At 36.3% G+C, this 27,163-nt stretch overlaps 17 protein-coding genes across 17 annotated transcripts; all 17 read right to left on the reverse strand.

The window, feature by feature from the left end:
• Positions 1-680: 680 nt before the first annotated feature.
• LOC141445899 (NADH dehydrogenase [ubiquinone] 1 alpha subcomplex subunit 5-like) lies at positions 681-1,466 on the reverse strand. The gene is given in 3 exon segments (XM_074112092.1): positions 681-901; positions 1,016-1,177; positions 1,373-1,466. Coding segments are annotated over 3 exon segments (357 nt in total). The 5' UTR covers positions 1,394-1,466; the 3' UTR covers positions 681-727.
• A 409-nt stretch (positions 1,467-1,875) lies between these two features.
• On the reverse strand, positions 1,876-2,678 carry LOC139994641 (small ribosomal subunit protein uS7-like). The gene is made up of 2 exons (XM_072017490.1): positions 2,300-2,678; positions 1,876-2,161 (listed from the first exon to the last, which is right to left on the reverse strand). Exons 1-2 carry the CDS (start codon positions 2,666-2,668, stop codon positions 1,877-1,879), a joined length of 654 nt encoding a protein of 217 aa, XP_071873591.1. The 5' UTR covers positions 2,669-2,678; the 3' UTR covers position 1,876.
• Positions 2,679-3,875: 1,197 nt separating this feature from the next.
• LOC141445898 (NADH dehydrogenase [ubiquinone] 1 alpha subcomplex subunit 5-like) lies at positions 3,876-4,661 on the reverse strand. Its single transcript, XM_074112091.1, is given in 3 exon segments — positions 3,876-4,096; positions 4,211-4,372; positions 4,568-4,661. Coding segments are annotated over 3 exon segments (357 nt in total). The 5' UTR covers positions 4,589-4,661; the 3' UTR covers positions 3,876-3,922.
• Positions 4,662-5,070: 409 nt separating this feature from the next.
• On the reverse strand, positions 5,071-5,873 carry LOC139994654 (small ribosomal subunit protein uS7-like). The gene is made up of 2 exons (XM_072017503.1): positions 5,495-5,873; positions 5,071-5,356 (listed from the first exon to the last, which is right to left on the reverse strand). The coding sequence occupies exons 1-2, from the start codon at positions 5,861-5,863 to the stop codon at positions 5,072-5,074; spliced, it is 654 nt and encodes a 217-aa protein (XP_071873604.1). The 5' UTR covers positions 5,864-5,873; the 3' UTR covers position 5,071.
• Positions 5,874-7,068: 1,195 nt separating this feature from the next.
• On the reverse strand, positions 7,069-7,854 carry LOC141445904 (NADH dehydrogenase [ubiquinone] 1 alpha subcomplex subunit 5-like). Its single transcript, XM_074112097.1, is given in 3 exon segments — positions 7,069-7,289; positions 7,404-7,565; positions 7,761-7,854. Coding segments are annotated over 3 exon segments (357 nt in total). The 5' UTR covers positions 7,782-7,854; the 3' UTR covers positions 7,069-7,115.
• A 409-nt stretch (positions 7,855-8,263) lies between these two features.
• On the reverse strand, positions 8,264-9,066 carry LOC139994651 (small ribosomal subunit protein uS7-like). Its single transcript, XM_072017501.1, has 2 exons — positions 8,688-9,066; positions 8,264-8,549 (listed from the first exon to the last, which is right to left on the reverse strand). The coding sequence occupies exons 1-2, from the start codon at positions 9,054-9,056 to the stop codon at positions 8,265-8,267; spliced, it is 654 nt and encodes a 217-aa protein (XP_071873602.1). The 5' UTR covers positions 9,057-9,066; the 3' UTR covers position 8,264.
• Positions 9,067-10,261: 1,195 nt separating this feature from the next.
• LOC141445903 (NADH dehydrogenase [ubiquinone] 1 alpha subcomplex subunit 5-like) lies at positions 10,262-11,047 on the reverse strand. The gene is given in 3 exon segments (XM_074112096.1): positions 10,262-10,482; positions 10,597-10,758; positions 10,954-11,047. Coding segments are annotated over 3 exon segments (357 nt in total). The 5' UTR covers positions 10,975-11,047; the 3' UTR covers positions 10,262-10,308.
• Positions 11,048-11,456: 409 nt separating this feature from the next.
• Positions 11,457-12,259, reverse strand: LOC139994653 (small ribosomal subunit protein uS7-like). The gene is made up of 2 exons (XM_072017502.1): positions 11,881-12,259; positions 11,457-11,742 (listed from the first exon to the last, which is right to left on the reverse strand). Exons 1-2 carry the CDS (start codon positions 12,247-12,249, stop codon positions 11,458-11,460), a joined length of 654 nt encoding a protein of 217 aa, XP_071873603.1. The 5' UTR covers positions 12,250-12,259; the 3' UTR covers position 11,457.
• Positions 12,260-13,445: 1,186 nt separating this feature from the next.
• LOC141445915 (NADH dehydrogenase [ubiquinone] 1 alpha subcomplex subunit 5-like) lies at positions 13,446-14,231 on the reverse strand. Its single transcript, XM_074112111.1, is given in 3 exon segments — positions 13,446-13,666; positions 13,781-13,942; positions 14,138-14,231. Coding segments are annotated over 3 exon segments (357 nt in total). The 5' UTR covers positions 14,159-14,231; the 3' UTR covers positions 13,446-13,492.
• A 409-nt stretch (positions 14,232-14,640) lies between these two features.
• Positions 14,641-15,443, reverse strand: LOC139994649 (small ribosomal subunit protein uS7-like). Its single transcript, XM_072017499.1, has 2 exons — positions 15,065-15,443; positions 14,641-14,926 (listed from the first exon to the last, which is right to left on the reverse strand). Exons 1-2 carry the CDS (start codon positions 15,431-15,433, stop codon positions 14,642-14,644), a joined length of 654 nt encoding a protein of 217 aa, XP_071873600.1. The 5' UTR covers positions 15,434-15,443; the 3' UTR covers position 14,641.
• Positions 15,444-16,636: 1,193 nt separating this feature from the next.
• LOC141445914 (NADH dehydrogenase [ubiquinone] 1 alpha subcomplex subunit 5-like) lies at positions 16,637-17,422 on the reverse strand. The gene is given in 3 exon segments (XM_074112110.1): positions 16,637-16,857; positions 16,972-17,133; positions 17,329-17,422. Coding segments are annotated over 3 exon segments (357 nt in total). The 5' UTR covers positions 17,350-17,422; the 3' UTR covers positions 16,637-16,683.
• Positions 17,423-17,831: 409 nt separating this feature from the next.
• On the reverse strand, positions 17,832-18,634 carry LOC139994650 (small ribosomal subunit protein uS7-like). The gene is made up of 2 exons (XM_072017500.1): positions 18,256-18,634; positions 17,832-18,117 (listed from the first exon to the last, which is right to left on the reverse strand). The coding sequence occupies exons 1-2, from the start codon at positions 18,622-18,624 to the stop codon at positions 17,833-17,835; spliced, it is 654 nt and encodes a 217-aa protein (XP_071873601.1). The 5' UTR covers positions 18,625-18,634; the 3' UTR covers position 17,832.
• A 1,193-nt stretch (positions 18,635-19,827) lies between these two features.
• On the reverse strand, positions 19,828-20,613 carry LOC141445913 (NADH dehydrogenase [ubiquinone] 1 alpha subcomplex subunit 5-like). Its single transcript, XM_074112109.1, is given in 3 exon segments — positions 19,828-20,048; positions 20,163-20,324; positions 20,520-20,613. Coding segments are annotated over 3 exon segments (357 nt in total). The 5' UTR covers positions 20,541-20,613; the 3' UTR covers positions 19,828-19,874.
• Positions 20,614-21,022: 409 nt separating this feature from the next.
• LOC139994646 (small ribosomal subunit protein uS7-like) lies at positions 21,023-21,825 on the reverse strand. Its single transcript, XM_072017496.1, has 2 exons — positions 21,447-21,825; positions 21,023-21,308 (listed from the first exon to the last, which is right to left on the reverse strand). Exons 1-2 carry the CDS (start codon positions 21,813-21,815, stop codon positions 21,024-21,026), a joined length of 654 nt encoding a protein of 217 aa, XP_071873597.1. The 5' UTR covers positions 21,816-21,825; the 3' UTR covers position 21,023.
• A 1,193-nt stretch (positions 21,826-23,018) lies between these two features.
• On the reverse strand, positions 23,019-23,804 carry LOC141445912 (NADH dehydrogenase [ubiquinone] 1 alpha subcomplex subunit 5-like). The gene is given in 3 exon segments (XM_074112108.1): positions 23,019-23,239; positions 23,354-23,515; positions 23,711-23,804. Coding segments are annotated over 3 exon segments (357 nt in total). The 5' UTR covers positions 23,732-23,804; the 3' UTR covers positions 23,019-23,065.
• Positions 23,805-24,213: 409 nt separating this feature from the next.
• On the reverse strand, positions 24,214-25,016 carry LOC139994645 (small ribosomal subunit protein uS7-like). The gene is made up of 2 exons (XM_072017495.1): positions 24,638-25,016; positions 24,214-24,499 (listed from the first exon to the last, which is right to left on the reverse strand). The coding sequence occupies exons 1-2, from the start codon at positions 25,004-25,006 to the stop codon at positions 24,215-24,217; spliced, it is 654 nt and encodes a 217-aa protein (XP_071873596.1). The 5' UTR covers positions 25,007-25,016; the 3' UTR covers position 24,214.
• A 1,195-nt stretch (positions 25,017-26,211) lies between these two features.
• Positions 26,212-26,997, reverse strand: LOC141445902 (NADH dehydrogenase [ubiquinone] 1 alpha subcomplex subunit 5-like). The gene is given in 3 exon segments (XM_074112095.1): positions 26,212-26,432; positions 26,547-26,708; positions 26,904-26,997. Coding segments are annotated over 3 exon segments (357 nt in total). The 5' UTR covers positions 26,925-26,997; the 3' UTR covers positions 26,212-26,258.
• Between the last annotated feature and the right edge of the window lie 166 nt (positions 26,998-27,163).

A 27,163-nucleotide genomic window follows, 5' to 3' on the forward strand; every position in this document is an offset into this window, starting at 1 on the left:
GTCGCGTGTACAAATCGAAACATATTTAGCTGGTAAATAGTAGAACGTATTATACGTTTTTAATCACCGACTATCGTTTGTATGTTGCCAATATAATGATATCACTTTTTTCAACACAACTGAACAAATAAAATTATCGAATCTTCGAATCCCTTACCATACAAACTTCGTTCGCGTCTTCTTTGGAGTGAGCGTGAACAGGAAAAGACCATGAGACACTAGTGGCGCTTCGACTGCGGCGCTGTGACTGCCGGATTGACATCATATAAGGCGCGCGCAAACCAAATTTCCTTCTTCGAAACTTTTCTACGCGCCGATCGACCGTTTCAGCGCACGGCTTTCTCGTTCGTAAAACACGCAAGAGAATACCGTCGATTAACCTTGGATAGCTCTGTATCGCATTATCCTTACGTAGTACCACGTCCGAACCTGAACTATGTTGTTGTATGTGACACCCTGATAAAGTGAACTGGTAAGGAAAAATCAAGCGGCGAAACGTCCTCAGGGAAGCGAATCTCGATATTCTGGCTTGACTTGCACGCCTTTTAATCGCGTCTAAGCTGTAACTCAAGCGGAAATTCAAGCCAGAATAGCTAGCGCGAAAAACGACCAACGCGCATTTGCAATCCCTCTCACCTGCGTCGCAGAACAAAAATTTAATTCTATTACATTAACCAATAAGCTATTCGCTTAGTACTATGTACAAATATTTGAAAGGTGATTAAAATTATTTGTGAGGGGGCCAAGTCCACTGATGCGGTGGAGATTTTTCCATCAAGCTCTCCCATGGCTTGTACTCGAGCATATCGCGCATCAAGTTGATTTCGTTCTTTGCGTGAATTATTTGTTCTTATATTTGTCCCTGGTTTATCTTTTCCTCTATATCAGGAACGCTTTCATTCTGCAACGTCAGATATGTACATATTATATCGGTAATTCGATTCGAAATAAAAATATCGTCCAAATATCGTTTCTATCTGATCTAGTATTTAAGAATCCTTAAGTGAGAAATAACCTGTAATATAATATCGGTCCTTTCCTTAACCAAACTTTCTATAGATTTCCTGTAAATTTAGTCTTGTAGCATCAGATTCGCGAGCCGTAAAATTCTATCATACAATGTACGAAGTTCCACGCGAGGATTCACAGATACAGCGAGTCCAGTCAAGTTCGTCGACTATGAATAAAAAGATACTGTTATTGAACAGAACGTGAAAAAAAGGTTTGGGATGTTTATTATAATCATACCGTTACGTTATCGGTATGGTTATGTTTTGAACGAAATGACGGAACCATTTCGAGAATGAAAGAGATATTATCCAATTATTTCAGCAAGTTACTAATTATATTAAGTTATACACGGAGACATTGCCTTTTTCAATAATCCTGACATGATCGTACATGTACGACCTATTTCTCTGAAATAAAAACCAATTACGCGATCAACATCTGATTTGACTCAACCTCTAAATCATACGATACGATATATTTTCTGTAGTGGTAACACTGCATCGCTACAACATCGCTATCTCGACAACAAAATTGTCAACTACGCTTGGTATGTTCAAATTAAAGAATCATGCAATTTCTAAATATCGTTTGTCTCCCTTTCCATCTTTATCATAATCGAATCATTCCCTGTTGATTTTATTCACTTTTGCGTTAGCCTTCCAACAGAATTCGCTCGTTATTTCGTTAACGGACAAAATTATAAAATTGAAGATCAAATAACGTTTATTCGAATAACAATTCGGTTATTTTTTTTACCATGATGTATCCTTATACGTGTATTATATAAACGAGAAGGACGGAAAACATATAGAACAAGAATCACTTTAAAGATATATCATTTATTTTATGTTTTCACATAACGTGTTTATCGATTTGATTTAGCAACACGTTCGAGTTCGTCTTTCTTCTTGATCGCGTAAGAATTAGACGAACCTTTGGCAGCATTGATGAGTTCATCCGCCAAACATTCGGCAATCGTCTTAATATTCCGGAACGCGGCTTCCCTAGCACCGGTACATAATAACCAAATGGCTTGATTTACTCGTCGTAGCGGAGAAACATCCACCGCTTGTCTTCTAACCGTACCAGCACGACCAATACGCGTGGAATCTTCCCTTGGCCCAGAGTTAATGATAGCCGTCACAAGAACCTTCGTACAAACGTAAAGATAGAGGTGCGTAAACACATTTTCAGTCTAATTTTACTTATTTACATACATATGTACTTATATGAAATAGAATGACCATAATTAGTTACAAAAAAAAGGTGACCATAATATATACATTACCTGTAAAGGGTTATCACCCGTTAGCAGGTGAATTATTTCAAAGGCATGTTTTACAATTCTTACTGCCATTAACTTTTTGCCGTTATTTCTTCCGTGCATCATTAGCGAATTAGTTAAACGCTCAACTATGGAACATTGAGCTTTCCGAAATCGCTTTGCTGCATAACGTCCACCAGAATGTGGTAGATACTTTGCATTTTTATCTTTTACAGCGATATAGTCTTGTAAGGAGATATCGTTCACCTCCACATCATCGCAATTCCAACGACCAAATAACTTGATCTCTGGTAATTCTGCGATAGAAAGTGCCACTGGCAAAGTTGTAGTGGTAGGTACCACTATATCATCATATGTTTCTATATCAGCCATTATTTATCTGTAAAATAAAAGTTATCGTTAACTTCTTATATATGTGTTATTTGTATAAATTATAGATTAATAATGCAAAATCATAGATCGACAATTGCTAGCACTATGCGCACAAATCACAGAGAGAATATATTCATTATTCTGCAAAAAGAATATAAAAATTGAAAATTTTGAAATATGTTCCATTTAACGGATTCAAATATTGCAAACGCTGTTTATTTTTATTAAATGTCAATCAATGCGATACATTAATAGAAATGAGGAAAAAAAAAAAAAAAAAAAAAAGAAAGAAAGAAAGAAAACGAAAAAAAGAAAAAGAAATATGTATAAATATCGCTTAGTTGTATAACTAGTAAAGCTTGACAGAAATTGTAACAGCGTGGAGTAGTTGAAACGATATACACGTTCGACGCAATTTCTTTGAAATTGAATGTTTCCAACGTGTTCTCGTTGTTATTCAAGAAACACCACAACTTTCTTGATATAAAAACTTGTATACGAATAACACGAAGACACGTGGCCATGTGGTCGCGTGTACAAATCGAAACATATTTAGCTGGTAAATAGTAGAACGTATTATACGTTTTTAATCACCGACTATCGTTTGTATGTTGCCAATATAATGATATCACTTTTTTCAACACAACTGAACAAATAAAATTATCGAATCTTCGAATCCCTTACCATACAAACTTCGTTCGCGTCTTCTTTGGAGTGAGCGTGAACAGGAAAAGACCATGAGACACTAGTGGCGCTTCGACTGCGGCGCTGTGACTGCCGGATTGACATCATATAAGGCGCGCGCAAACCAAATTTCCTTCTTCGAAACTTTTCTACGCGCCGATCGACCGTTTCAGCGCACGGCTTTCTCGTTCGTAAAACACGCAAGAGAATACCGTCGATTAACCTTGGATAGCTCTGTATCGCATTATCCTTACGTAGTACCACGTCCGAACCTGAACTATGTTGTTGTATGTGACACCCTGATAAAGTGAACTGGTAAGGAAAAATCAAGCGGCGAAACGTCCTCAGGGAAGCGAATCTCGATATTCTGGCTTGACTTGCACGCCTTTTAATCGCGTCTAAGCTGTAACTCAAGCGGAAATTCAAGCCAGAATAGCTAGCGCGAAAAACGACCAACGCGCATTTGCAATCCCTCTCACCTGCGTCGCAGAACAAAAATTTAATTCTATTACATTAACCAATAAGCTATTCGCTTAGTACTATGTACAAATATTTGAAAGGTGATTAAAATTATTTGTGAGGGGGCCAAGTCCACTGATGCGGTGGAGATTTTTCCATCAAGCTCTCCCATGGCTTGTACTCGAGCATATCGCGCATCAAGTTGATTTCGTTCTTTGCGTGAATTATTTGTTCTTATATTTGTCCCTGGTTTATCTTTTCCTCTATATCAGGAACGCTTTCATTCTGCAACGTCAGATATGTACATATTATATCGGTAATTCGATTCGAAATAAAAATATCGTCCAAATATCGTTTCTATCTGATCTAGTATTTAAGAATCCTTAAGTGAGAAATAACCTGTAATATAATATCGGTCCTTTCCTTAACCAAACTTTCTATAGATTTCCTGTAAATTTAGTCTTGTAGCATCAGATTCGCGAGCCGTAAAATTCTATCATACAATGTACGAAGTTCCACGCGAGGATTCACAGATACAGCGAGTCCAGTCAAGTTCGTCGACTATGAATAAAAAGATACTGTTATTGAACAGAACGTGAAAAAAAGGTTTGGGATGTTTATTATAATCATACCGTTACGTTATCGGTATGGTTATGTTTTGAACGAAATGACGGAACCATTTCGAGAATGAAAGAGATATTATCCAATTATTTCAGCAAGTTACTAATTATATTAAGTTATACACGGAGACATTGCCTTTTTCAATAATCCTGACATGATCGTACATGTACGACCTATTTCTCTGAAATAAAAACCAATTACGCGATCAACATCTGATTTGACTCAACCTCTAAATCATACGATACGATATATTTTCTGTAGTGGTAACACTGCATCGCTACAACATCGCTATCTCGACAACAAAATTGTCAACTACGCTTGGTATGTTCAAATTAAAGAATCATGCAATTTCTAAATATCGTTTGTCTCCCTTTCCATCTTTATCATAATCGAATCATTCCCTGTTGATTTTATTCACTTTTGCGTTAGCCTTCCAACAGAATTCGCTCGTTATTTCGTTAACGGACAAAATTATAAAATTGAAGATCAAATAACGTTTATTCGAATAACAATTCGGTTATTTTTTTTACCATGATGTATCCTTATACGTGTATTATATAAACGAGAAGGACGGAAAACATATAGAACAAGAATCACTTTAAAGATATATCATTTATTTTATGTTTTCACATAACGTGTTTATCGATTTGATTTAGCAACACGTTCGAGTTCGTCTTTCTTCTTGATCGCGTAAGAATTAGACGAACCTTTGGCAGCATTGATGAGTTCATCCGCCAAACATTCGGCAATCGTCTTAATATTCCGGAACGCGGCTTCCCTAGCACCGGTACATAATAACCAAATGGCTTGATTTACTCGTCGTAGCGGAGAAACATCCACCGCTTGTCTTCTAACCGTACCAGCACGACCAATACGCGTGGAATCTTCCCTTGGCCCAGAGTTAATGATAGCCGTCACAAGAACCTTCGTACAAACGTAAAGATAGAGGTGCGTAAACACATTTTCAGTCTAATTTTACTTATTTACATACATATGTACTTATATGAAATAGAATGACCATAATTAGTTACAAAAAAAAGGTGACCATAATATATACATTACCTGTAAAGGGTTATCACCCGTTAGCAGGTGAATTATTTCAAAGGCATGTTTTACAATTCTTACTGCCATTAACTTTTTGCCGTTATTTCTTCCGTGCATCATTAGCGAATTAGTTAAACGCTCAACTATGGAACATTGAGCTTTCCGAAATCGCTTTGCTGCATAACGTCCACCAGAATGTGGTAGATACTTTGCATTTTTATCTTTTACAGCGATATAGTCTTGTAAGGAGATATCGTTCACCTCCACATCATCGCAATTCCAACGACCAAATAACTTGATCTCTGGTAATTCTGCGATAGAAAGTGCCACTGGCAAAGTTGTAGTGGTAGGTACCACTATATCATCATATGTTTCTATATCAGCCATTATTTATCTGTAAAATAAAAGTTATCGTTAACTTCTTATATATGTGTTATTTGTATAAATTATAGATTAATAATGCAAAATCATAGATCGACAATTGCTAGCACTATGCGCACAAATCACAGAGAGAATATATTCATTATTCTGCAAAAAGAATATAAAAATTGAAAATTTTGAAATATGTTCCATTTAACGGATTCAAATATTGCAAACGCTGTTTATTTTTATTAAATGTCAATCAATGCGATACATTAATAGAAATGAGGAAAAAAAAAAAAAAAAAAAAAAGAAAGAAAGAAAGAAAACGAAAAAAAGAAAAAGAAATATGTATAAATATCGCTTAGTTGTATAACTAGTAAAGCTTGACAGAAATTGTAACAGCGTGGAGTAGTTGAAACGATATACACGTTCGACGCAATTTCTTTGAAATTGAATGTTTCCAACGTGTTCTCGTTGTTATTCAAGAAACACCACAACTTTCTTGATATAAAAACTTGTATACGAATAACACGAAGACACGTGGCCATGTGGTCGCGTGTACAAATCGAAACATATTTAGCTGGTAAATAGTAGAACGTATTATACGTTTTTAATCACCGACTATCGTTTGTATGTTGCCAATATAATGATATCACTTTTTTCAACACAACTGAACAAATAAAATTATCGAATCTTCGAATCCCTTACCATACAAACTTCGTTCGCGTCTTCTTTGGAGTGAGCGTGAACAGGAAAAGACCATGAGACACTAGTGGCGCTTCGACTGCGGCGCTGTGACTGCCGGATTGACATCATATAAGGCGCGCGCAAACCAAATTTCCTTCTTCGAAACTTTTCTACGCGCCGATCGACCGTTTCAGCGCACGGCTTTCTCGTTCGTAAAACACGCAAGAGAATACCGTCGATTAACCTTGGATAGCTCTGTATCGCATTATCCTTACGTAGTACCACGTCCGAACCTGAACTATGTTGTTGTATGTGACACCCTGATAAAGTGAACTGGTAAGGAAAAATCAAGCGGCGAAACGTCCTCAGGGAAGCGAATCGATATTCTGGCTTGACTTGCACGCCTTTTAATCGCGTCTAAGCTGTAACTCAAGCGGAAATTCAAGCCAGAATAGCTAGCGCGAAAAACGACCAACGCGCATTTGCAATCCCTCTCACCTGCGTCGCAGAACAAAAATTTAATTCTATTACATTAACCAATAAGCTATTCGCTTAGTACTATGTACAAATATTTGAAAGGTGATTAAAATTATTTGTGAGGGGGCCAAGTCCACTGATGCGGTGGAGATTTTTCCATCAAGCTCTCCCATGGCTTGTACTCGAGCATATCGCGCATCAAGTTGATTTCGTTCTTTGCGTGAATTATTTGTTCTTATATTTGTCCCTGGTTTATCTTTTCCTCTATATCAGGAACGCTTTCATTCTGCAACGTCAGATATGTACATATTATATCGGTAATTCGATTCGAAATAAAAATATCGTCCAAATATCGTTTCTATCTGATCTAGTATTTAAGAATCCTTAAGTGAGAAATAACCTGTAATATAATATCGGTCCTTTCCTTAACCAAACTTTCTATAGATTTCCTGTAAATTTAGTCTTGTAGCATCAGATTCGCGAGCCGTAAAATTCTATCATACAATGTACGAAGTTCCACGCGAGGATTCACAGATACAGCGAGTCCAGTCAAGTTCGTCGACTATGAATAAAAAGATACTGTTATTGAACAGAACGTGAAAAAAAGGTTTGGGATGTTTATTATAATCATACCGTTACGTTATCGGTATGGTTATGTTTTGAACGAAATGACGGAACCATTTCGAGAATGAAAGAGATATTATCCAATTATTTCAGCAAGTTACTAATTATATTAAGTTATACACGGAGACATTGCCTTTTTCAATAATCCTGACATGATCGTACATGTACGACCTATTTCTCTGAAATAAAAACCAATTACGCGATCAACATCTGATTTGACTCAACCTCTAAATCATACGATACGATATATTTTCTGTAGTGGTAACACTGCATCGCTACAACATCGCTATCTCGACAACAAAATTGTCAACTACGCTTGGTATGTTCAAATTAAAGAATCATGCAATTTCTAAATATCGTTTGTCTCCCTTTCCATCTTTATCATAATCGAATCATTCCCTGTTGATTTTATTCACTTTTGCGTTAGCCTTCCAACAGAATTCGCTCGTTATTTCGTTAACGGACAAAATTATAAAATTGAAGATCAAATAACGTTTATTCGAATAACAATTCGGTTATTTTTTTTACCATGATGTATCCTTATACGTGTATTATATAAACGAGAAGGACGGAAAACATATAGAACAAGAATCACTTTAAAGATATATCATTTATTTTATGTTTTCACATAACGTGTTTATCGATTTGATTTAGCAACACGTTCGAGTTCGTCTTTCTTCTTGATCGCGTAAGAATTAGACGAACCTTTGGCAGCATTGATGAGTTCATCCGCCAAACATTCGGCAATCGTCTTAATATTCCGGAACGCGGCTTCCCTAGCACCGGTACATAATAACCAAATGGCTTGATTTACTCGTCGTAGCGGAGAAACATCCACCGCTTGTCTTCTAACCGTACCAGCACGACCAATACGCGTGGAATCTTCCCTTGGCCCAGAGTTAATGATAGCCGTCACAAGAACCTTCGTACAAACGTAAAGATAGAGGTGCGTAAACACATTTTCAGTCTAATTTTACTTATTTACATACATATGTACTTATATGAAATAGAATGACCATAATTAGTTACAAAAAAAAGGTGACCATAATATATACATTACCTGTAAAGGGTTATCACCCGTTAGCAGGTGAATTATTTCAAAGGCATGTTTTACAATTCTTACTGCCATTAACTTTTTGCCGTTATTTCTTCCGTGCATCATTAGCGAATTAGTTAAACGCTCAACTATGGAACATTGAGCTTTCCGAAATCGCTTTGCTGCATAACGTCCACCAGAATGTGGTAGATACTTTGCATTTTTATCTTTTACAGCGATATAGTCTTGTAAGGAGATATCGTTCACCTCCACATCATCGCAATTCCAACGACCAAATAACTTGATCTCTGGTAATTCTGCGATAGAAAGTGCCACTGGCAAAGTTGTAGTGGTAGGTACCACTATATCATCATATGTTTCTATATCAGCCATTATTTATCTGTAAAATAAAAGTTATCGTTAACTTCTTATATATGTGTTATTTGTATAAATTATAGATTAATAATGCAAAATCATAGATCGACAATTGCTAGCACTATGCGCACAAATCACAGAGAGAATATATTCATTATTCTGCAAAAAGAATATAAAAATTGAAAATTTTGAAATATGTTCCATTTAACGGATTCAAATATTGCAAACGCTGTTTATTTTTATTAAATGTCAATCAATGCGATACATTAATAGAAATGAGGAAAAAAAAAAAAAAAAAAAAAAGAAAGAAAGAAAGAAAACGAAAAAAAGAAAAAGAAATATGTATAAATATCGCTTAGTTGTATAACTAGTAAAGCTTGACAGAAATTGTAACAGCGTGGAGTAGTTGAAACGATATACACGTTCGACGCAATTTCTTTGAAATTGAATGTTTCCAACGTGTTCTCGTTGTTATTCAAGAAACACCACAACTTTCTTGATATAAAAACTTGTATACGAATAACACGAAGACACGTGGCCATGTGGTCGCGTGTACAAATCGAAACATATTTAGCTGGTAAATAGTAGAACGTATTATACGTTTTTAATCACCGACTATCGTTTGTATGTTGCCAATATAATGATATCACTTTTTTCAACACAACTGAACAAATAAAATTATCGAATCTTCGAATCCCTTACCATACAAACTTCGTTCGCGTCTTCTTTGGAGTGAGCGTGAACAGGAAAAGACCATGAGACACTAGTGGCGCTTCGACTGCGGCGCTGTGACTGCCGGATTGACATCATATAAGGCGCGCGCAAACCAAATTTCCTTCTTCGAAACTTTTCTACGCGCCGATCGACCGTTTCAGCGCACGGCTTTCTCGTTCGTAAAACACGCAAGAGAATACCGTCGATTAACCTTGGATAGCTCTGTATCGCATTATCCTTACGTAGTACCACGTCCGAACCTGAACTATGTTGTTGTATGTGACACCCTGATAAAGTGAACTGGTAAGGAAAAATCAAGCGGCGAAACGTCCTCAGGGAAGCGAATCGATATTCTGGCTTGACTTGCACGCCTTTTAATCGCGTCTAAGCTGTAACTCAAGCGGAAATTCAAGCCAGAATAGCTAGCGCGAAAAACGACCAACGCGCATTTGCAATCCCTCTCACCTGCGTCGCAGAACAAAAATTTAATTCTATTACATTAACCAATAAGCTATTCGCTTAGTACTATGTACAAATATTTGAAAGGTGATTAAAATTATTTGTGAGGGGGCCAAGTCCACTGATGCGGTGGAGATTTTTCCATCAAGCTCTCCCATGGCTTGTACTCGAGCATATCGCGCATCAAGTTGATTTCGTTCTTTGCGTGAATTATTTGTTCTTATATTTGTCCCTGGTTTATCTTTTCCTCTATATCAGGAACGCTTTCATTCTGCAACGTCAGATATGTACATATTATATCGGTAATTCGATTCGAAATAAAAATATCGTCCAAATATCGTTTCTATCTGATCTAGTATTTAAGAATCCTTAAGTGAGAAATAACCTGTAATATAATATCGGTCCTTTCCTTAACCAAACTTTCTATAGATTTCCTGTAAATTTAGTCTTGTAGCATCAGATTCGCGAGCCGTAAAATTCTATCATACAATGTACGAAGTTCCACGCGAGGATTCACAGATACAGCGAGTCCAGTCAAGTTCGTCGACTATGAATAAAAAGATACTGTTATTGAACAGAACGTGAAAAAAAGGTTTGGGATGTTTATTATAATCATACCGTTACGTTATCGGTATGGTTATGTTTTGAACGAAATGACGGAACCATTTCGAGAATGAAAGAGATATTATCCAATTATTTCAGCAAGTTACTAATTATATTAAGTTATACACGGAGACATTGCCTTTTTCAATAATCCTGACATGATCGTACATGTACGACCTATTTCTCTGAAATAAAAACCAATTACGCGATCAACATCTGATTTGACTCAACCTCTAAATCATACGATACGATATATTTTCTGTAGTGGTAACACTGCATCGCTACAACATCGCTATCTCGACAACAAAATTGTCAACTACGCTTGGTATGTTCAAATTAAAGAATCATGCAATTTCTAAATATCGTTTGTCTCCCTTTCCATCTTTATCATAATCGAATCATTCCCTGTTGATTTTATTCACTTTTGCGTTAGCCTTCCAACAGAATTCGCTCGTTATTTCGTTAACGGACAAAATTATAAAATTGAAGATCAAATAACGTTTATTCGAATAACAATTCGGTTATTTTTTTTACCATGATGTATCCTTATACGTGTATTATATAAACGAGAAGGACGGAAAACATATAGAACAAGAATCACTTTAAAGATATATCATTTATTTTATGTTTTCACATAACGTGTTTATCGATTTGATTTAGCAACACGTTCGAGTTCGTCTTTCTTCTTGATCGCGTAAGAATTAGACGAACCTTTGGCAGCATTGATGAGTTCATCCGCCAAACATTCGGCAATCGTCTTAATATTCCGGAACGCGGCTTCCCTAGCACCGGTACATAATAACCAAATGGCTTGATTTACTCGTCGTAGCGGAGAAACATCCACCGCTTGTCTTCTAACCGTACCAGCACGACCAATACGCGTGGAATCTTCCCTTGGCCCAGAGTTAATGATAGCCGTCACAAGAACCTTCGTACAAACGTAAAGATAGAGGTGCGTAAACACATTTTCAGTCTAATTTTACTTATTTACATACATATGTACTTATATGAAATAGAATGACCATAATTAGTTACAAAAAAAAGGTGACCATAATATATACATTACCTGTAAAGGGTTATCACCCGTTAGCAGGTGAATTATTTCAAAGGCATGTTTTACAATTCTTACTGCCATTAACTTTTTGCCGTTATTTCTTCCGTGCATCATTAGCGAATTAGTTAAACGCTCAACTATGGAACATTGAGCTTTCCGAAATCGCTTTGCTGCATAACGTCCACCAGAATGTGGTAGATACTTTGCATTTTTATCTTTTACAGCGATATAGTCTTGTAAGGAGATATCGTTCACCTCCACATCATCGCAATTCCAACGACCAAATAACTTGATCTCTGGTAATTCTGCGATAGAAAGTGCCACTGGCAAAGTTGTAGTGGTAGGTACCACTATATCATCATATGTTTCTATATCAGCCATTATTTATCTGTAAAATAAAAGTTATCGTTAACTTCTTATATATGTGTTATTTGTATAAATTATAGATTAATAATGCAAAATCATAGATCGACAATTGCTAGCACTATGCGCACAAATCACAGAGAGAATATATTCATTATTCTGCAAAAAGAATATAAAAATTGAAAATTTTGAAATATGTTCCATTTAACGGATTCAAATATTGCAAACGCTGTTTATTTTTATTAAATGTCAATCAATGCGATACATTAATAGAAATGAGGAAAAAAAAAAAAAGAAAGAAAGAAAGAAAACGAAAAAAAGAAAAAGAAATATGTATAAATATCGCTTAGTTGTATAACTAGTAAAGCTTGACAGAAATTGTAACAGCGTGGAGTAGTTGAAACGATATACACGTTCGACGCAATTTCTTTGAAATTGAATGTTTCCAACGTGTTCTCGTTGTTATTCAAGAAACACCACAACTTTCTTGATATAAAAACTTGTATACGAATAACACGAAGACACGTGGCCATGTGGTCGCGTGTACAAATCGAAACATATTTAGCTGGTAAATAGTAGAACGTATTATACGTTTTTAATCACCGACTATCGTTTGTATGTTGCCAATATAATGATATCACTTTTTTCAACACAACTGAACAAATAAAATTATCGAATCTTCGAATCCCTTACCATACAAACTTCGTTCGCGTCTTCTTTGGAGTGAGCGTGAACAGGAAAAGACCATGAGACACTAGTGGCGCTTCGACTGCGGCGCTGTGACTGCCGGATTGACATCATATAAGGCGCGCGCCAACCAAATTTCCTTCTTCGAAACTTTTCTACGCGCCGATCGACCGTTTCAGCGCACGGCTTTCTCGTTCGTAAAACACGCAAGAGAATACCGTCGATTAACCATGGATAGCTCTGTATCGCATTATCCTTACGTAGTACCACGTCCGAACCTGAACTATGTTGTTGAATGTGACACCCTGATAAAGTGAACTGGTAAGGAAAAATCAAGCGGCGAAACGTCCTCAGGGAAGCGAATCGATATTCTGGCTTGACTGGCACGCCTTTTAATCGCGTCTAAGCTGTAACTCAAGCGGAAATTCAAGCCAGAATAGCTAGCGCGAAAAACGACCAACGCGCATTTGCAATCCCTCTCACCTGCGTCGCAGAACAAAAATTTAATTCTATTACATTAACCAATAAGCTATTCGCTTAGTACTATGTACAAATATTTGAAAGGTGATTAAAATTATTTGTGAGGGGGCCAAGTCCACTGATGCGGTGGAGATTTTTCCATCAAGCTCTCCCATGGTTTGTACTCGAGCATATCGCGCATCAAGTTGATTTCGTTCTTTGCGTGAATTATTTGTTCTTATATTTGTCCCTGGTTTATCTTTTCCTCTATATCAGGAACGCTTTCATTCTGCAACGTCAGATATGTACATATTATATCGGTAATTCGATTCGAAATAAAAATATCGTCCAAATATCGTTTCTATCTGATCTAGTATTTAAGAATCCTTAAGTGAGAAATAACCTGTAATATAATATCGGTCCTTTCCTTAACCAAACTTTCTATAGATTTCCTGTAAATTTAGTCTTGTAGCATCAGATTCGCGAGCCGTAAAATTCTATCATACAATGTACGAAGTTCCACGCGAGGATTCACAGATACAGCGAGTCCAGTCAAGTTCGTCGACTATGAATAAAAAGATACTGTTATTGAACAGAACGTGAAAAAAAGGTTTGGGATGTTTATTATAATCATACCGTTACGTTATCGGTATGGTTATGTTTTGAACGAAATGACGGAACCATTTCGAGAATGAAAGAGATATTATCCAATTATTTCAGCAAGTTACTAATTATATTAAGTTATACACGGAGACATTGCCTTTTTCAATAATCCTGACATGATCGTACATGTACGACCTATTTCTCTGAAATAAAAACCAATTACGCGATCAACATCTGATTTGACTCAACCTCTAAATCATACGATACGATATATTTTCTGTAGTGGTAACACTGCATCGCTACAACATCGCTATCTCGACAACAAAATTGTCAACTACGCTTGGTATGTTCAAATTAAAGAATCATGCAATTTCTAAATATCGTTTGTCTCCCTTTCCATCTTTATCATAATCGAATCATTCCCTGTTGATTTTATTCACTTTTGCGTTAGCCTTCCAACAGAATTCGCTCGTTATTTCGTTAACGGACAAAATTATAAAATTGAAGATCAAATAACGTTTATTCGAATAACAATTCGGTTATTTTTTTTACCATGATGTATCCTTATACGTGTATTATATAAACGAGAAGGACGGAAAACATATAGAACAAGAATCACTTTAAAGATATATCATTTATTTTATGTTTTCACATAACGTGTTTATCGATTTGATTTAGCAACACGTTCGAGTTCGTCTTTCTTCTTGATCGCGTAAGAATTAGACGAACCTTTGGCAGCATTGATGAGTTCATCCGCCAAACATTCGGCAATCGTCTTAATATTCCGGAACGCGGCTTCCCTAGCACCGGTACATAATAACCAAATGGCTTGATTTACTCGTCGTAGCGGAGAAACATCCACCGCTTGTCTTCTAACCGTACCAGCACGACCAATACGCGTGGAATCTTCCCTTGGCCCAGAGTTAATGATAGCCGTCACAAGAACCTTCGTACAAACGTAAAGATAGAGGTGCGTAAACACATTTTCAGTCTAATTTTACTTATTTACATACATATGTACTTATATGAAATAGAATGACCATAATTAGTTACAAAAAAAAGGTGACCATAATATATACATTACCTGTAAAGGGTTATCACCCGTTAGCAGGTGAATTATTTCAAAGGCATGTTTTACAATTCTTACTGCCATTAACTTTTTGCCGTTATTTCTTCCGTGCATCATTAGCGAATTAGTTAAACGCTCAACTATGGAACATTGAGCTTTCCGAAATCGCTTTGCTGCATAACGTCCACCAGAATGTGGTAGATACTTTGCATTTTTATCTTTTACAGCGATATAGTCTTGTAAGGAGATATCGTTCACCTCCACATCATCGCAATTCCAACGACCAAATAACTTGATCTCTGGTAATTCTGCGATAGAAAGTGCCACTGGCAAAGTTGTAGTGGTAGGTACCACTATATCATCATATGTTTCTATATCAGCCATTATTTATCTGTAAAATAAAAGTTATCGTTAACTTCTTATATATGTGTTATTTGTATAAATTATAGATTAATAATGCAAAATCATAGATCGACAATTGCTAGCACTATGCGCACAAATCACAGAGAGAATATATTCATTATTCTGCAAAAAGAATATAAAAATTGAAAATTTTGAAATATGTTCCATTTAAAGGATTCAAATATTGCAAACGCTGTTTATTTTTATTAAATGTCAATCAATGCGATACATTAATAGAAATGAGGAAAAAAAAAAAAAAAAGAAAGAAAGAAAGAAAGAAAACGAAAAAAAGAAAAAGAAATATGTATAAATATCGCTTAGTTGTATAACTAGTAAAGCTTGACAGAAATTGTAACAGCGTGGAGTAGTTGAAACGATATACACGTTCGACGCAATTTCTTTGAAATTGAATGTTTCCAACGTGTTCTCGTTGTTATTCAAGAAACACCACAACTTTCTTGATATAAAAACTTGTATACGAATAACACGAAGACACGTGGCCATGTGGTCGCGTGTACAAATCGAAACATATTTAGCTGGTAAATAGTAGAACGTATTATACGTTTTTAATCACCGACTATCGTTTGTATGTTGCCAATATAATGATATCACTTTTTTCAACACAACTGAACAAATAAAATTATCGAATCTTCGAATCCCTTACCATACAAACTTCGTTCGCGTCTTCTTTGGAGTGAGCGTGAACAGGAAAAGACCATGAGACACTAGTGGCGCTTCGACTGCGGCGCTGTGACTGCCGGATTGACATCATATAAGGCGCGCGCCAACCAAATTTCCTTCTTCGAAACTTTTCTACGCGCCGATCGACCGTTTCAGCGCACGGCTTTCTCGTTCGTAAAACACGCAAGAGAATACCGTCGATTAACCATGGATAGCTCTGTATCGCATTATCCTTACGTAGTACCACGTCCGAACCTGAACTATGTTGTTGAATGTGACACCCTGATAAAGTGAACTGGTAAGGAAAAATCAAGCGGCGAAACGTCCTCAGGGAAGCGAATCGATATTCTGGCTTGACTGGCACGCCTTTTAATCGCGTCTAAGCTGTAACTCAAGCGGAAATTCAAGCCAGAATAGCTAGCGCGAAAAACGACCAACGCGCATTTGCAATCCCTCTCACCTGCGTCGCAGAACAAAAATTTAATTCTATTACATTAACCAATAAGCTATTCGCTTAGTACTATGTACAAATATTTGAAAGGTGATTAAAATTATTTGTGAGGGGGCCAAGTCCACTGATGCGGTGGAGATTTTTCCATCAAGCTCTCCCATGGTTTGTACTCGAGCATATCGCGCATCAAGTTGATTTCGTTCTTTGCGTGAATTATTTGTTCTTATATTTGTCCCTGGTTTATCTTTTCCTCTATATCAGGAACGCTTTCATTCTGCAACGTCAGATATGTACATATTATATCGGTAATTCGATTCGAAATAAAAATATCGTCCAAATATCGTTTCTATCTGATCTAGTATTTAAGAATCCTTAAGTGAGAAATAACCTGTAATATAATATCGGTCCTTTCCTTAACCAAACTTTCTATAGATTTCCTGTAAATTTAGTCTTGTAGCATCAGATTCGCGAGCCGTAAAATTCTATCATACAATGTACGAAGTTCCACGCGAGGATTCACAGATACAGCGAGTCCAGTCAAGTTCGTCGACTATGAATAAAAAGATACTGTTATTGAACAGAACGTGAAAAAAAGGTTTGGGATGTTTATTATAATCATACCGTTACGTTATCGGTATGGTTATGTTTTGAACGAAATGACGGAACCATTTCGAGAATGAAAGAGATATTATCCAATTATTTCAGCAAGTTACTAATTATATTAAGTTATACACGGAGACATTGCCTTTTTCAATAATCCTGACATGATCGTACATGTACGACCTATTTCTCTGAAATAAAAACCAATTACGCGATCAACATCTGATTTGACTCAACCTCTAAATCATACGATACGATATATTTTCTGTAGTGGTAACACTGCATCGCTACAACATCGCTATCTCGACAACAAAATTGTCAACTACGCTTGGTATGTTCAAATTAAAGAATCATGCAATTTCTAAATATCGTTTGTCTCCCTTTCCATCTTTATCATAATCGAATCATTCCCTGTTGATTTTATTCACTTTTGCGTTAGCCTTCCAACAGAATTCGCTCGTTATTTCGTTAACGGACAAAATTATAAAATTGAAGATCAAATAACGTTTATTCGAATAACAATTCGGTTATTTTTTTTACCATGATGTATCCTTATACGTGTATTATATAAACGAGAAGGACGGAAAACATATAGAACAAGAATCACTTTAAAGATATATCATTTATTTTATGTTTTCACATAACGTGTTTATCGATTTGATTTAGCAACACGTTCGAGTTCGTCTTTCTTCTTGATCGCGTAAGAATTAGACGAACCTTTGGCAGCATTGATGAGTTCATCCGCCAAACATTCGGCAATCGTCTTAATATTCCGGAACGCGGCTTCCCTAGCACCGGTACATAATAACCAAATGGCTTGATTTACTCGTCGTAGCGGAGAAACATCCACCGCTTGTCTTCTAACCGTACCAGCACGACCAATACGCGTGGAATCTTCCCTTGGCCCAGAGTTAATGATAGCCGTCACAAGAACCTTCGTACAAACGTAAAGATAGAGGTGCGTAAACACATTTTCAGTCTAATTTTACTTATTTACATACATATGTACTTATATGAAATAGAATGACCATAATTAGTTACAAAAAAAAGGTGACCATAATATATACATTACCTGTAAAGGGTTATCACCCGTTAGCAGGTGAATTATTTCAAAGGCATGTTTTACAATTCTTACTGCCATTAACTTTTTGCCGTTATTTCTTCCGTGCATCATTAGCGAATTAGTTAAACGCTCAACTATGGAACATTGAGCTTTCCGAAATCGCTTTGCTGCATAACGTCCACCAGAATGTGGTAGATACTTTGCATTTTTATCTTTTACAGCGATATAGTCTTGTAAGGAGATATCGTTCACCTCCACATCATCGCAATTCCAACGACCAAATAACTTGATCTCTGGTAATTCTGCGATAGAAAGTGCCACTGGCAAAGTTGTAGTGGTAGGTACCACTATATCATCATATGTTTCTATATCAGCCATTATTTATCTGTAAAATAAAAGTTATCGTTAACTTCTTATATATGTGTTATTTGTATAAATTATAGATTAATAATGCAAAATCATAGATCGACAATTGCTAGCACTATGCGCACAAATCACAGAGAGAATATATTCATTATTCTGCAAAAAGAATATAAAAATTGAAAATTTTGAAATATGTTCCATTTAAAGGATTCAAATATTGCAAACGCTGTTTATTTTTATTAAATGTCAATCAATGCGATACATTAATAGAAATGAGGAAAAAAAAAAAAAAAAGAAAGAAAGAAAGAAAGAAAACGAAAAAAAGAAAAAGAAATATGTATAAATATCGCTTAGTTGTATAACTAGTAAAGCTTGACAGAAATTGTAACAGCGTGGAGTAGTTGAAACGATATACACGTTCGACGCAATTTCTTTGAAATTGAATGTTTCCAACGTGTTCTCGTTGTTATTCAAGAAACACCACAACTTTCTTGATATAAAAACTTGTATACGAATAACACGAAGACACGTGGCCATGTGGTCGCGTGTACAAATCGAAACATATTTAGCTGGTAAATAGTAGAACGTATTATACGTTTTTAATCACCGACTATCGTTTGTATGTTGCCAATATAATGATATCACTTTTTTCAACACAACTGAACAAATAAAATTATCGAATCTTCGAATCCCTTACCATACAAACTTCGTTCGCGTCTTCTTTGGAGTGAGCGTGAACAGGAAAAGACCATGAGACACTAGTGGCGCTTCGACTGCGGCGCTGTGACTGCCGGATTGACATCATATAAGGCGCGCGCCAACCAAATTTCCTTCTTCGAAACTTTTCTACGCGCCGATCGACCGTTTCAGCGCACGGCTTTCTCGTTCGTAAAACACGCAAGAGAATACCGTCGATTAACCATGGATAGCTCTGTATCGCATTATCCTTACGTAGTACCACGTCCGAACCTGAACTATGTTGTTGAATGTGACACCCTGATAAAGTGAACTGGTAAGGAAAAATCAAGCGGCGAAACGTCCTCAGGGAAGCGAATCGATATTCTGGCTTGACTGGCACGCCTTTTAATCGCGTCTAAGCTGTAACTCAAGCGGAAATTCAAGCCAGAATAGCTAGCGCGAAAAACGACCAACGCGCATTTGCAATCCCTCTCACCTGCGTCGCAGAACAAAAATTTAATTCTATTACATTAACCAATAAGCTATTCGCTTAGTACTATGTACAAATATTTGAAAGGTGATTAAAATTATTTGTGAGGGGGCCAAGTCCACTGATGCGGTGGAGATTTTTCCATCAAGCTCTCCCATGGTTTGTACTCGAGCATATCGCGCATCAAGTTGATTTCGTTCTTTGCGTGAATTATTTGTTCTTATATTTGTCCCTGGTTTATCTTTTCCTCTATATCAGGAACGCTTTCATTCTGCAACGTCAGATATGTACATATTATATCGGTAATTCGATTCGAAATAAAAATATCGTCCAAATATCGTTTCTATCTGATCTAGTATTTAAGAATCCTTAAGTGAGAAATAACCTGTAATATAATATCGGTCCTTTCCTTAACCAAACTTTCTATAGATTTCCTGTAAATTTAGTCTTGTAGCATCAGATTCGCGAGCCGTAAAATTCTATCATACAATGTACGAAGTTCCACGCGAGGATTCACAGATACAGCGAGTCCAGTCAAGTTCGTCGACTATGAATAAAAAGATACTGTTATTGAACAGAACGTGAAAAAAAGGTTTGGGATGTTTATTATAATCATACCGTTACGTTATCGGTATGGTTATGTTTTGAACGAAATGACGGAACCATTTCGAGAATGAAAGAGATATTATCCAATTATTTCAGCAAGTTACTAATTATATTAAGTTATACACGGAGACATTGCCTTTTTCAATAATCCTGACATGATCGTACATGTACGACCTATTTCTCTGAAATAAAAACCAATTACGCGATCAACATCTGATTTGACTCAACCTCTAAATCATACGATACGATATATTTTCTGTAGTGGTAACACTGCATCGCTACAACATCGCTATCTCGACAACAAAATTGTCAACTACGCTTGGTATGTTCAAATTAAAGAATCATGCAATTTCTAAATATCGTTTGTCTCCCTTTCCATCTTTATCATAATCGAATCATTCCCTGTTGATTTTATTCACTTTTGCGTTAGCCTTCCAACAGAATTCGCTCGTTATTTCGTTAACGGACAAAATTATAAAATTGAAGATCAAATAACGTTTATTCGAATAACAATTCGGTTATTTTTTTTACCATGATGTATCCTTATACGTGTATTATATAAACGAGAAGGACGGAAAACATATAGAACAAGAATCACTTTAAAGATATATCATTTATTTTATGTTTTCACATAACGTGTTTATCGATTTGATTTAGCAACACGTTCGAGTTCGTCTTTCTTCTTGATCGCGTAAGAATTAGACGAACCTTTGGCAGCATTGATGAGTTCATCCGCCAAACATTCGGCAATCGTCTTAATATTCCGGAACGCGGCTTCCCTAGCACCGGTACATAATAACCAAATGGCTTGATTTACTCGTCGTAGCGGAGAAACATCCACCGCTTGTCTTCTAACCGTACCAGCACGACCAATACGCGTGGAATCTTCCCTTGGCCCAGAGTTAATGATAGCCGTCACAAGAACCTTCGTACAAACGTAAAGATAGAGGTGCGTAAACACATTTTCAGTCTAATTTTACTTATTTACATACATATGTACTTATATGAAATAGAATGACCATAATTAGTTACAAAAAAAAGGTGACCATAATATATACATTACCTGTAAAGGGTTATCACCCGTTAGCAGGTGAATTATTTCAAAGGCATGTTTTACAATTCTTACTGCCATTAACTTTTTGCCGTTATTTCTTCCGTGCATCATTAGCGAATTAGTTAAACGCTCAACTATGGAACATTGAGCTTTCCGAAATCGCTTTGCTGCATAACGTCCACCAGAATGTGGTAGATACTTTGCATTTTTATCTTTTACAGCGATATAGTCTTGTAAGGAGATATCGTTCACCTCCACATCATCGCAATTCCAACGACCAAATAACTTGATCTCTGGTAATTCTGCGATAGAAAGTGCCACTGGCAAAGTTGTAGTGGTAGGTACCACTATATCATCATATGTTTCTATATCAGCCATTATTTATCTGTAAAATAAAAGTTATCGTTAACTTCTTATATATGTGTTATTTGTATAAATTATAGATTAATAATGCAAAATCATAGATCGACAATTGCTAGCACTATGCGCACAAATCACAGAGAGAATATATTCATTATTCTGCAAAAAGAATATAAAAATTGAAAATTTTGAAATATGTTCCATTTAAAGGATTCAAATATTGCAAACGCTGTTTATTTTTATTAAATGTCAATCAATGCGATACATTAATAGAAATGAGGAAAAAAAAAAAAAAAAGAAAGAAAGAAAGAAAGAAAACGAAAAAAAGAAAAAGAAATATGTATAAATATCGCTTAGTTGTATAACTAGTAAAGCTTGACAGAAATTGTAACAGCGTGGAGTAGTTGAAACGATATACACGTTCGACGCAATTTCTTTGAAATTGAATGTTTCCAACGTGTTCTCGTTGTTATTCAAGAAACACCACAACTTTCTTGATATAAAAACTTGTATACGAATAACACGAAGACACGTGGCCATGTGGTCGCGTGTACAAATCGAAACATATTTAGCTGGTAAATAGTAGAACGTATTATACGTTTTTAATCACCGACTATCGTTTGTATGTTGCCAATATAATGATATCACTTTTTTCAACACAACTGAACAAATAAAATTATCGAATCTTCGAATCCCTTACCATACAAACTTCGTTCGCGTCTTCTTTGGAGTGAGCGTGAACAGGAAAAGACCATGAGACACTAGTGGCGCTTCGACTGCGGCGCTGTGACTGCCGGATTGACATCATATAAGGCGCGCGCCAACCAAATTTCCTTCTTCGAAACTTTTCTACGCGCCGATCGACCGTTTCAGCGCACGGCTTTCTCGTTCGTAAAACACGCAAGAGAATACCGTCGATTAACCATGGATAGCTCTGTATCGCATTATCCTTACGTAGTACCACGTCCGAACCTGAACTATGTTGTTGAATGTGACACCCTGATAAAGTGAACTGGTAAGGAAAAATCAAGCGGCGAAACGTCCTCAGGGAAGCGAATCGATATTCTGGCTTGACTGGCACGCCTTTTAATCGCGTCTAAGCTGTAACTCAAGCGGAAATTCAAGCCAGAATAGCTAGCGCGAAAAACGACCAACGCGCATTTGCAATCCCTCTCACCTGCGTCGCAGAACAAAAATTTAATTCTATTACATTAACCAATAAGCTATTCGCTTAGTACTATGTACAAATATTTGAAAGGTGATTAAAATTATTTGTGAGGGGGCCAAGTCCACTGATGCGGTGGAGATTTTTCCATCAAGCTCTCCCATGGTTTGTACTCGAGCATATCGCGCATCAAGTTGATTTCGTTCTTTGCGTGAATTATTTGTTCTTATATTTGTCCCTGGTTTATCTTTTCCTCTATATCAGGAACGCTTTCATTCTGCAACGTCAGATATGTACATATTATATCGGTAATTCGATTCGAAATAAAAATATCGTCCAAATATCGTTTCTATCTGATCTAGTATTTAAGAATCCTTAAGTGAGAAATAACCTGTAATATAATATCGGTCCTTTCCTTAACCAAACTTTCTATAGATTTCCTGTAAATTTAGTCTTGTAGCATCAGATTCGCGAGCCGTAAAATTCTATCATACAATGTACGAAGTTCCACGCGAGGATTCACAGATACAGCGAGTCCAGTCAAGTTCGTCGACTATGAATAAAAAGATACTGTTATTGAACAGAACGTGAAAAAAAGGTTTGGGATGTTTATTATAATCATACCGTTACGTTATCGGTATGGTTATGTTTTGAACGAAATGACGGAACCATTTCGAGAATGAAAGAGATATTATCCAATTATTTCAGCAAGTTACTAATTATATTAAGTTATACACGGAGACATTGCCTTTTTCAATAATCCTGACATGATCGTACATGTACGACCTATTTCTCTGAAATAAAAACCAATTACGCGATCAACATCTGATTTGACTCAACCTCTAAATCATACGATACGATATATTTTCTGTAGTGGTAACACTGCATCGCTACAACATCGCTATCTCGACAACAAAATTGTCAACTACGCTTGGTATGTTCAAATTAAAGAATCATGCAATTTCTAAATATCGTTTGTCTCCCTTTCCATCTTTATCATAATCGAATCATTCCCTGTTGATTTTATTCACTTTTGCGTTAGCCTTCCAACAGAATTCGCTCGTTATTTCGTTAACGGACAAAATTATAAAATTGAAGATCAAATAACGTTTATTCGAATAACAATTCGGTTATTTTTTTTACCATGATGTATCCTTATACGTGTATTATATAAACGAGAAGGACGGAAAACATATAGAACAAGAATCACTTTAAAGATATATCATTTATTTTATGTTTTCACATAACGTGTTTATCGATTTGATTTAGCAACACGTTCGAGTTCGTCTTTCTTCTTGATCGCGTAAGAATTAGACGAACCTTTGGCAGCATTGATGAGTTCATCCGCCAAACATTCGGCAATCGTCTTAATATTCCGGAACGCGGCTTCCCTAGCACCGGTACATAATAACCAAATGGCTTGATTTACTCGTCGTAGCGGAGAAACATCCACCGCTTGTCTTCTAACCGTACCAGCACGACCAATACGCGTGGAATCTTCCCTTGGCCCAGAGTTAATGATAGCCGTCACAAGAACCTTCGTACAAACGTAAAGATAGAGGTGCGTAAACACATTTTCAGTCTAATTTTACTTATTTACATACATATGTACTTATATGAAATAGAATGACCATAATTAGTTACAAAAAAAAGGTGACCATAATATATACATTACCTGTAAAGGGTTATCACCCGTTAGCAGGTGAATTATTTCAAAGGCATGTTTTACAATTCTTACTGCCATTAACTTTTTGCCGTTATTTCTTCCGTGCATCATTAGCGAATTAGTTAAACGCTCAACTATGGAACATTGAGCTTTCCGAAATCGCTTTGCTGCATAACGTCCACCAGAATGTGGTAGATACTTTGCATTTTTATCTTTTACAGCGATATAGTCTTGTAAGGAGATATCGTTCACCTCCACATCATCGCAATTCCAACGACCAAATAACTTGATCTCTGGTAATTCTGCGATAGAAAGTGCCACTGGCAAAGTTGTAGTGGTAGGTACCACTATATCATCATATGTTTCTATATCAGCCATTATTTATCTGTAAAATAAAAGTTATCGTTAACTTCTTATATATGTGTTATTTGTATAAATTATAGATTAATAATGCAAAATCATAGATCGACAATTGCTAGCACTATGCGCACAAATCACAGAGAGAATATATTCATTATTCTGCAAAAAGAATATAAAAATTGAAAATTTTGAAATATGTTCCATTTAAAGGATTCAAATATTGCAAACGCTGTTTATTTTTATTAAATGTCAATCAATGCGATACATTAATAGAAATGAGGAAAAAAAAAAAAAAAAGAAAGAAAGAAAGAAAGAAAACGAAAAAAAGAAAAAGAAATATGTATAAATATCGCTTAGTTGTATAACTAGTAAAGCTTGACAGAAATTGTAACAGCGTGGAGTAGTTGAAACGATATACACGTTCGACGCAATTTCTTTGAAATTGAATGTTTCCAACGTGTTCTCGTTGTTATTCAAGAAACACCACAACTTTCTTGATATAAAAACTTGTATACGAATAACACGAAGACACGTGGCCATGTGGTCGCGTGTACAAATCGAAACATATTTAGCTGGTAAATAGTAGAACGTATTATACGTTTTTAATCACCGACTATCGTTTGTATGTTGCCAATATAATGATATCACTTTTTTCAACACAACTGAACAAATAAAATTATCGAATCTTCGAATCCCTTACCATACAAACTTCGTTCGCGTCTTCTTTGGAGTGAGCGTGAACAGGAAAAGACCATGAGACACTAGTGGCGCTTCGACTGCGGCGCTGTGACTGCCGGATTGACATCATATAAGGCGCGCGCAAACCAAATTTCCTTCTTCGAAACTTTTCTACGCGCCGATCGACCGTTTCAGCGCACGGCTTTCTCGTTCGTAAAACACGCAAGAGAATACCGTCGATTAACCTTGGATAGCTCTGTATCGCATTATCCTTACGTAGTACCACGTCCGAACCTGAACTATGTTGTTGTATGTGACACCCTGATAAAGTGAACTGGTAAGGAAAAATCAAGCGGCGAAACGTCCTCAGGGAAGCGAATCTCGATATTCTGGCTTGACTTGCACGCCTTTTAATCGCGTCTAAGCTGTAACTCAAGCGGAAATTCAAGCCAGAATAGCTAGCGCGAAAAACGACCAACGCGCATTTGCAATCCCTCTCACCTGCGTCGCAGAACAAAAATTTAATTCTATTACATTAACCAATAAGCTATTCGCTTAGTACTATGTACAAATATTTGAAAGGTGATTAAAATTATTTGTGAGGGGGCCAAGTCCACTGATGCGGTGGAGATTTTTCCATCAAGCTCTCCCATGGCTTGTACTCGAGCATATCGCGCATCAAGTTGATTTCGTTCTTTGCGTGAATTATTTGTTCTTATATTTGTCCCTGGTTTATCTTTTCCTCTATATCAGGAACGCTTTCATTCTGCAACGTCAGATATGTACATATTATATCGGTAATTCGATTCGAAATAAAAATATCGTCCAAATATCGTTTCTATCTGATCTAGTATTTAAGAATCCTTAAGTGAGAAATAACCTGTAATATAATATCGGTCCTTTCCTTAACCAAACTTTCTATAGATTTCCTGTAAATTTAGTCTTGTAGCATCAGATTCGCGAGCCGTAAAATTCTATCATACAATGTACGAAGTTCCACGCGAGGATTCACAGATACAGCGAGTCCAGTCAAGTTCGTCGACTATGAATAAAAAGATACTGTTATTGAACAGAACGTGAAAAAAAGGTTTGGGATGTTTATTATAATCATACCGTTACGTTATCGGTATGGTTATGTTTTGAACGAAATGACGGAACCATTTCGAGAATGAAAGAGATATTATCCAATTATTTCAGCAAGTTACTAATTATATTAAGTTATACACGGAGACATTGCCTTTTTCAATAATCCTGACATGATCGTACATGTACGACCTATTTCTCTGAAATAAAAACCAATTACGCGATCAACATCTGATTTGACTCAACCTCTAAATCATACGATACGATATATTTTCTGTAGTGGTAACACTGCATCGCTACAACATCGCTATCTCGACAACAAAATTGTCAACTACGCTTGGTATGTTCAAATTAAAGAATCATGCAATTTCTAAATATCGTTTGTCTCCCTTTCCATCTTTATCATAATCGAAT

This window comes from Bombus fervidus, chromosome 15 (genome assembly GCF_041682495.2).
Source record: "Bombus fervidus isolate BK054 chromosome 15, iyBomFerv1, whole genome shotgun sequence".
Taxonomy (NCBI): Eukaryota; Metazoa; Arthropoda; class Insecta; order Hymenoptera; family Apidae; genus Bombus; species Bombus fervidus.

Coding starts and splice junctions, on each gene's coding strand:
- LOC139994641 (XM_072017490.1), bottom strand. CDS start 2,668: ATGGCTGATATAGAAACATATGATGATATAGTGGTACCTACCACTACA. Junction 2,162..2,299: donor CGGGTGATAACCCTTTACAG/GTAATGTATATA, acceptor GTTTGTACGAAG/GTTCTTGTGACGGCTATCAT.
- LOC139994654 (XM_072017503.1), bottom strand. CDS start 5,863: ATGGCTGATATAGAAACATATGATGATATAGTGGTACCTACCACTACA. Junction 5,357..5,494: donor CGGGTGATAACCCTTTACAG/GTAATGTATATA, acceptor GTTTGTACGAAG/GTTCTTGTGACGGCTATCAT.
- LOC139994651 (XM_072017501.1), bottom strand. CDS start 9,056: ATGGCTGATATAGAAACATATGATGATATAGTGGTACCTACCACTACA. Junction 8,550..8,687: donor CGGGTGATAACCCTTTACAG/GTAATGTATATA, acceptor GTTTGTACGAAG/GTTCTTGTGACGGCTATCAT.
- LOC139994653 (XM_072017502.1), bottom strand. CDS start 12,249: ATGGCTGATATAGAAACATATGATGATATAGTGGTACCTACCACTACA. Junction 11,743..11,880: donor CGGGTGATAACCCTTTACAG/GTAATGTATATA, acceptor GTTTGTACGAAG/GTTCTTGTGACGGCTATCAT.
- LOC139994649 (XM_072017499.1), bottom strand. CDS start 15,433: ATGGCTGATATAGAAACATATGATGATATAGTGGTACCTACCACTACA. Junction 14,927..15,064: donor CGGGTGATAACCCTTTACAG/GTAATGTATATA, acceptor GTTTGTACGAAG/GTTCTTGTGACGGCTATCAT.
- LOC139994650 (XM_072017500.1), bottom strand. CDS start 18,624: ATGGCTGATATAGAAACATATGATGATATAGTGGTACCTACCACTACA. Junction 18,118..18,255: donor CGGGTGATAACCCTTTACAG/GTAATGTATATA, acceptor GTTTGTACGAAG/GTTCTTGTGACGGCTATCAT.
- LOC139994646 (XM_072017496.1), bottom strand. CDS start 21,815: ATGGCTGATATAGAAACATATGATGATATAGTGGTACCTACCACTACA. Junction 21,309..21,446: donor CGGGTGATAACCCTTTACAG/GTAATGTATATA, acceptor GTTTGTACGAAG/GTTCTTGTGACGGCTATCAT.
- LOC139994645 (XM_072017495.1), bottom strand. CDS start 25,006: ATGGCTGATATAGAAACATATGATGATATAGTGGTACCTACCACTACA. Junction 24,500..24,637: donor CGGGTGATAACCCTTTACAG/GTAATGTATATA, acceptor GTTTGTACGAAG/GTTCTTGTGACGGCTATCAT.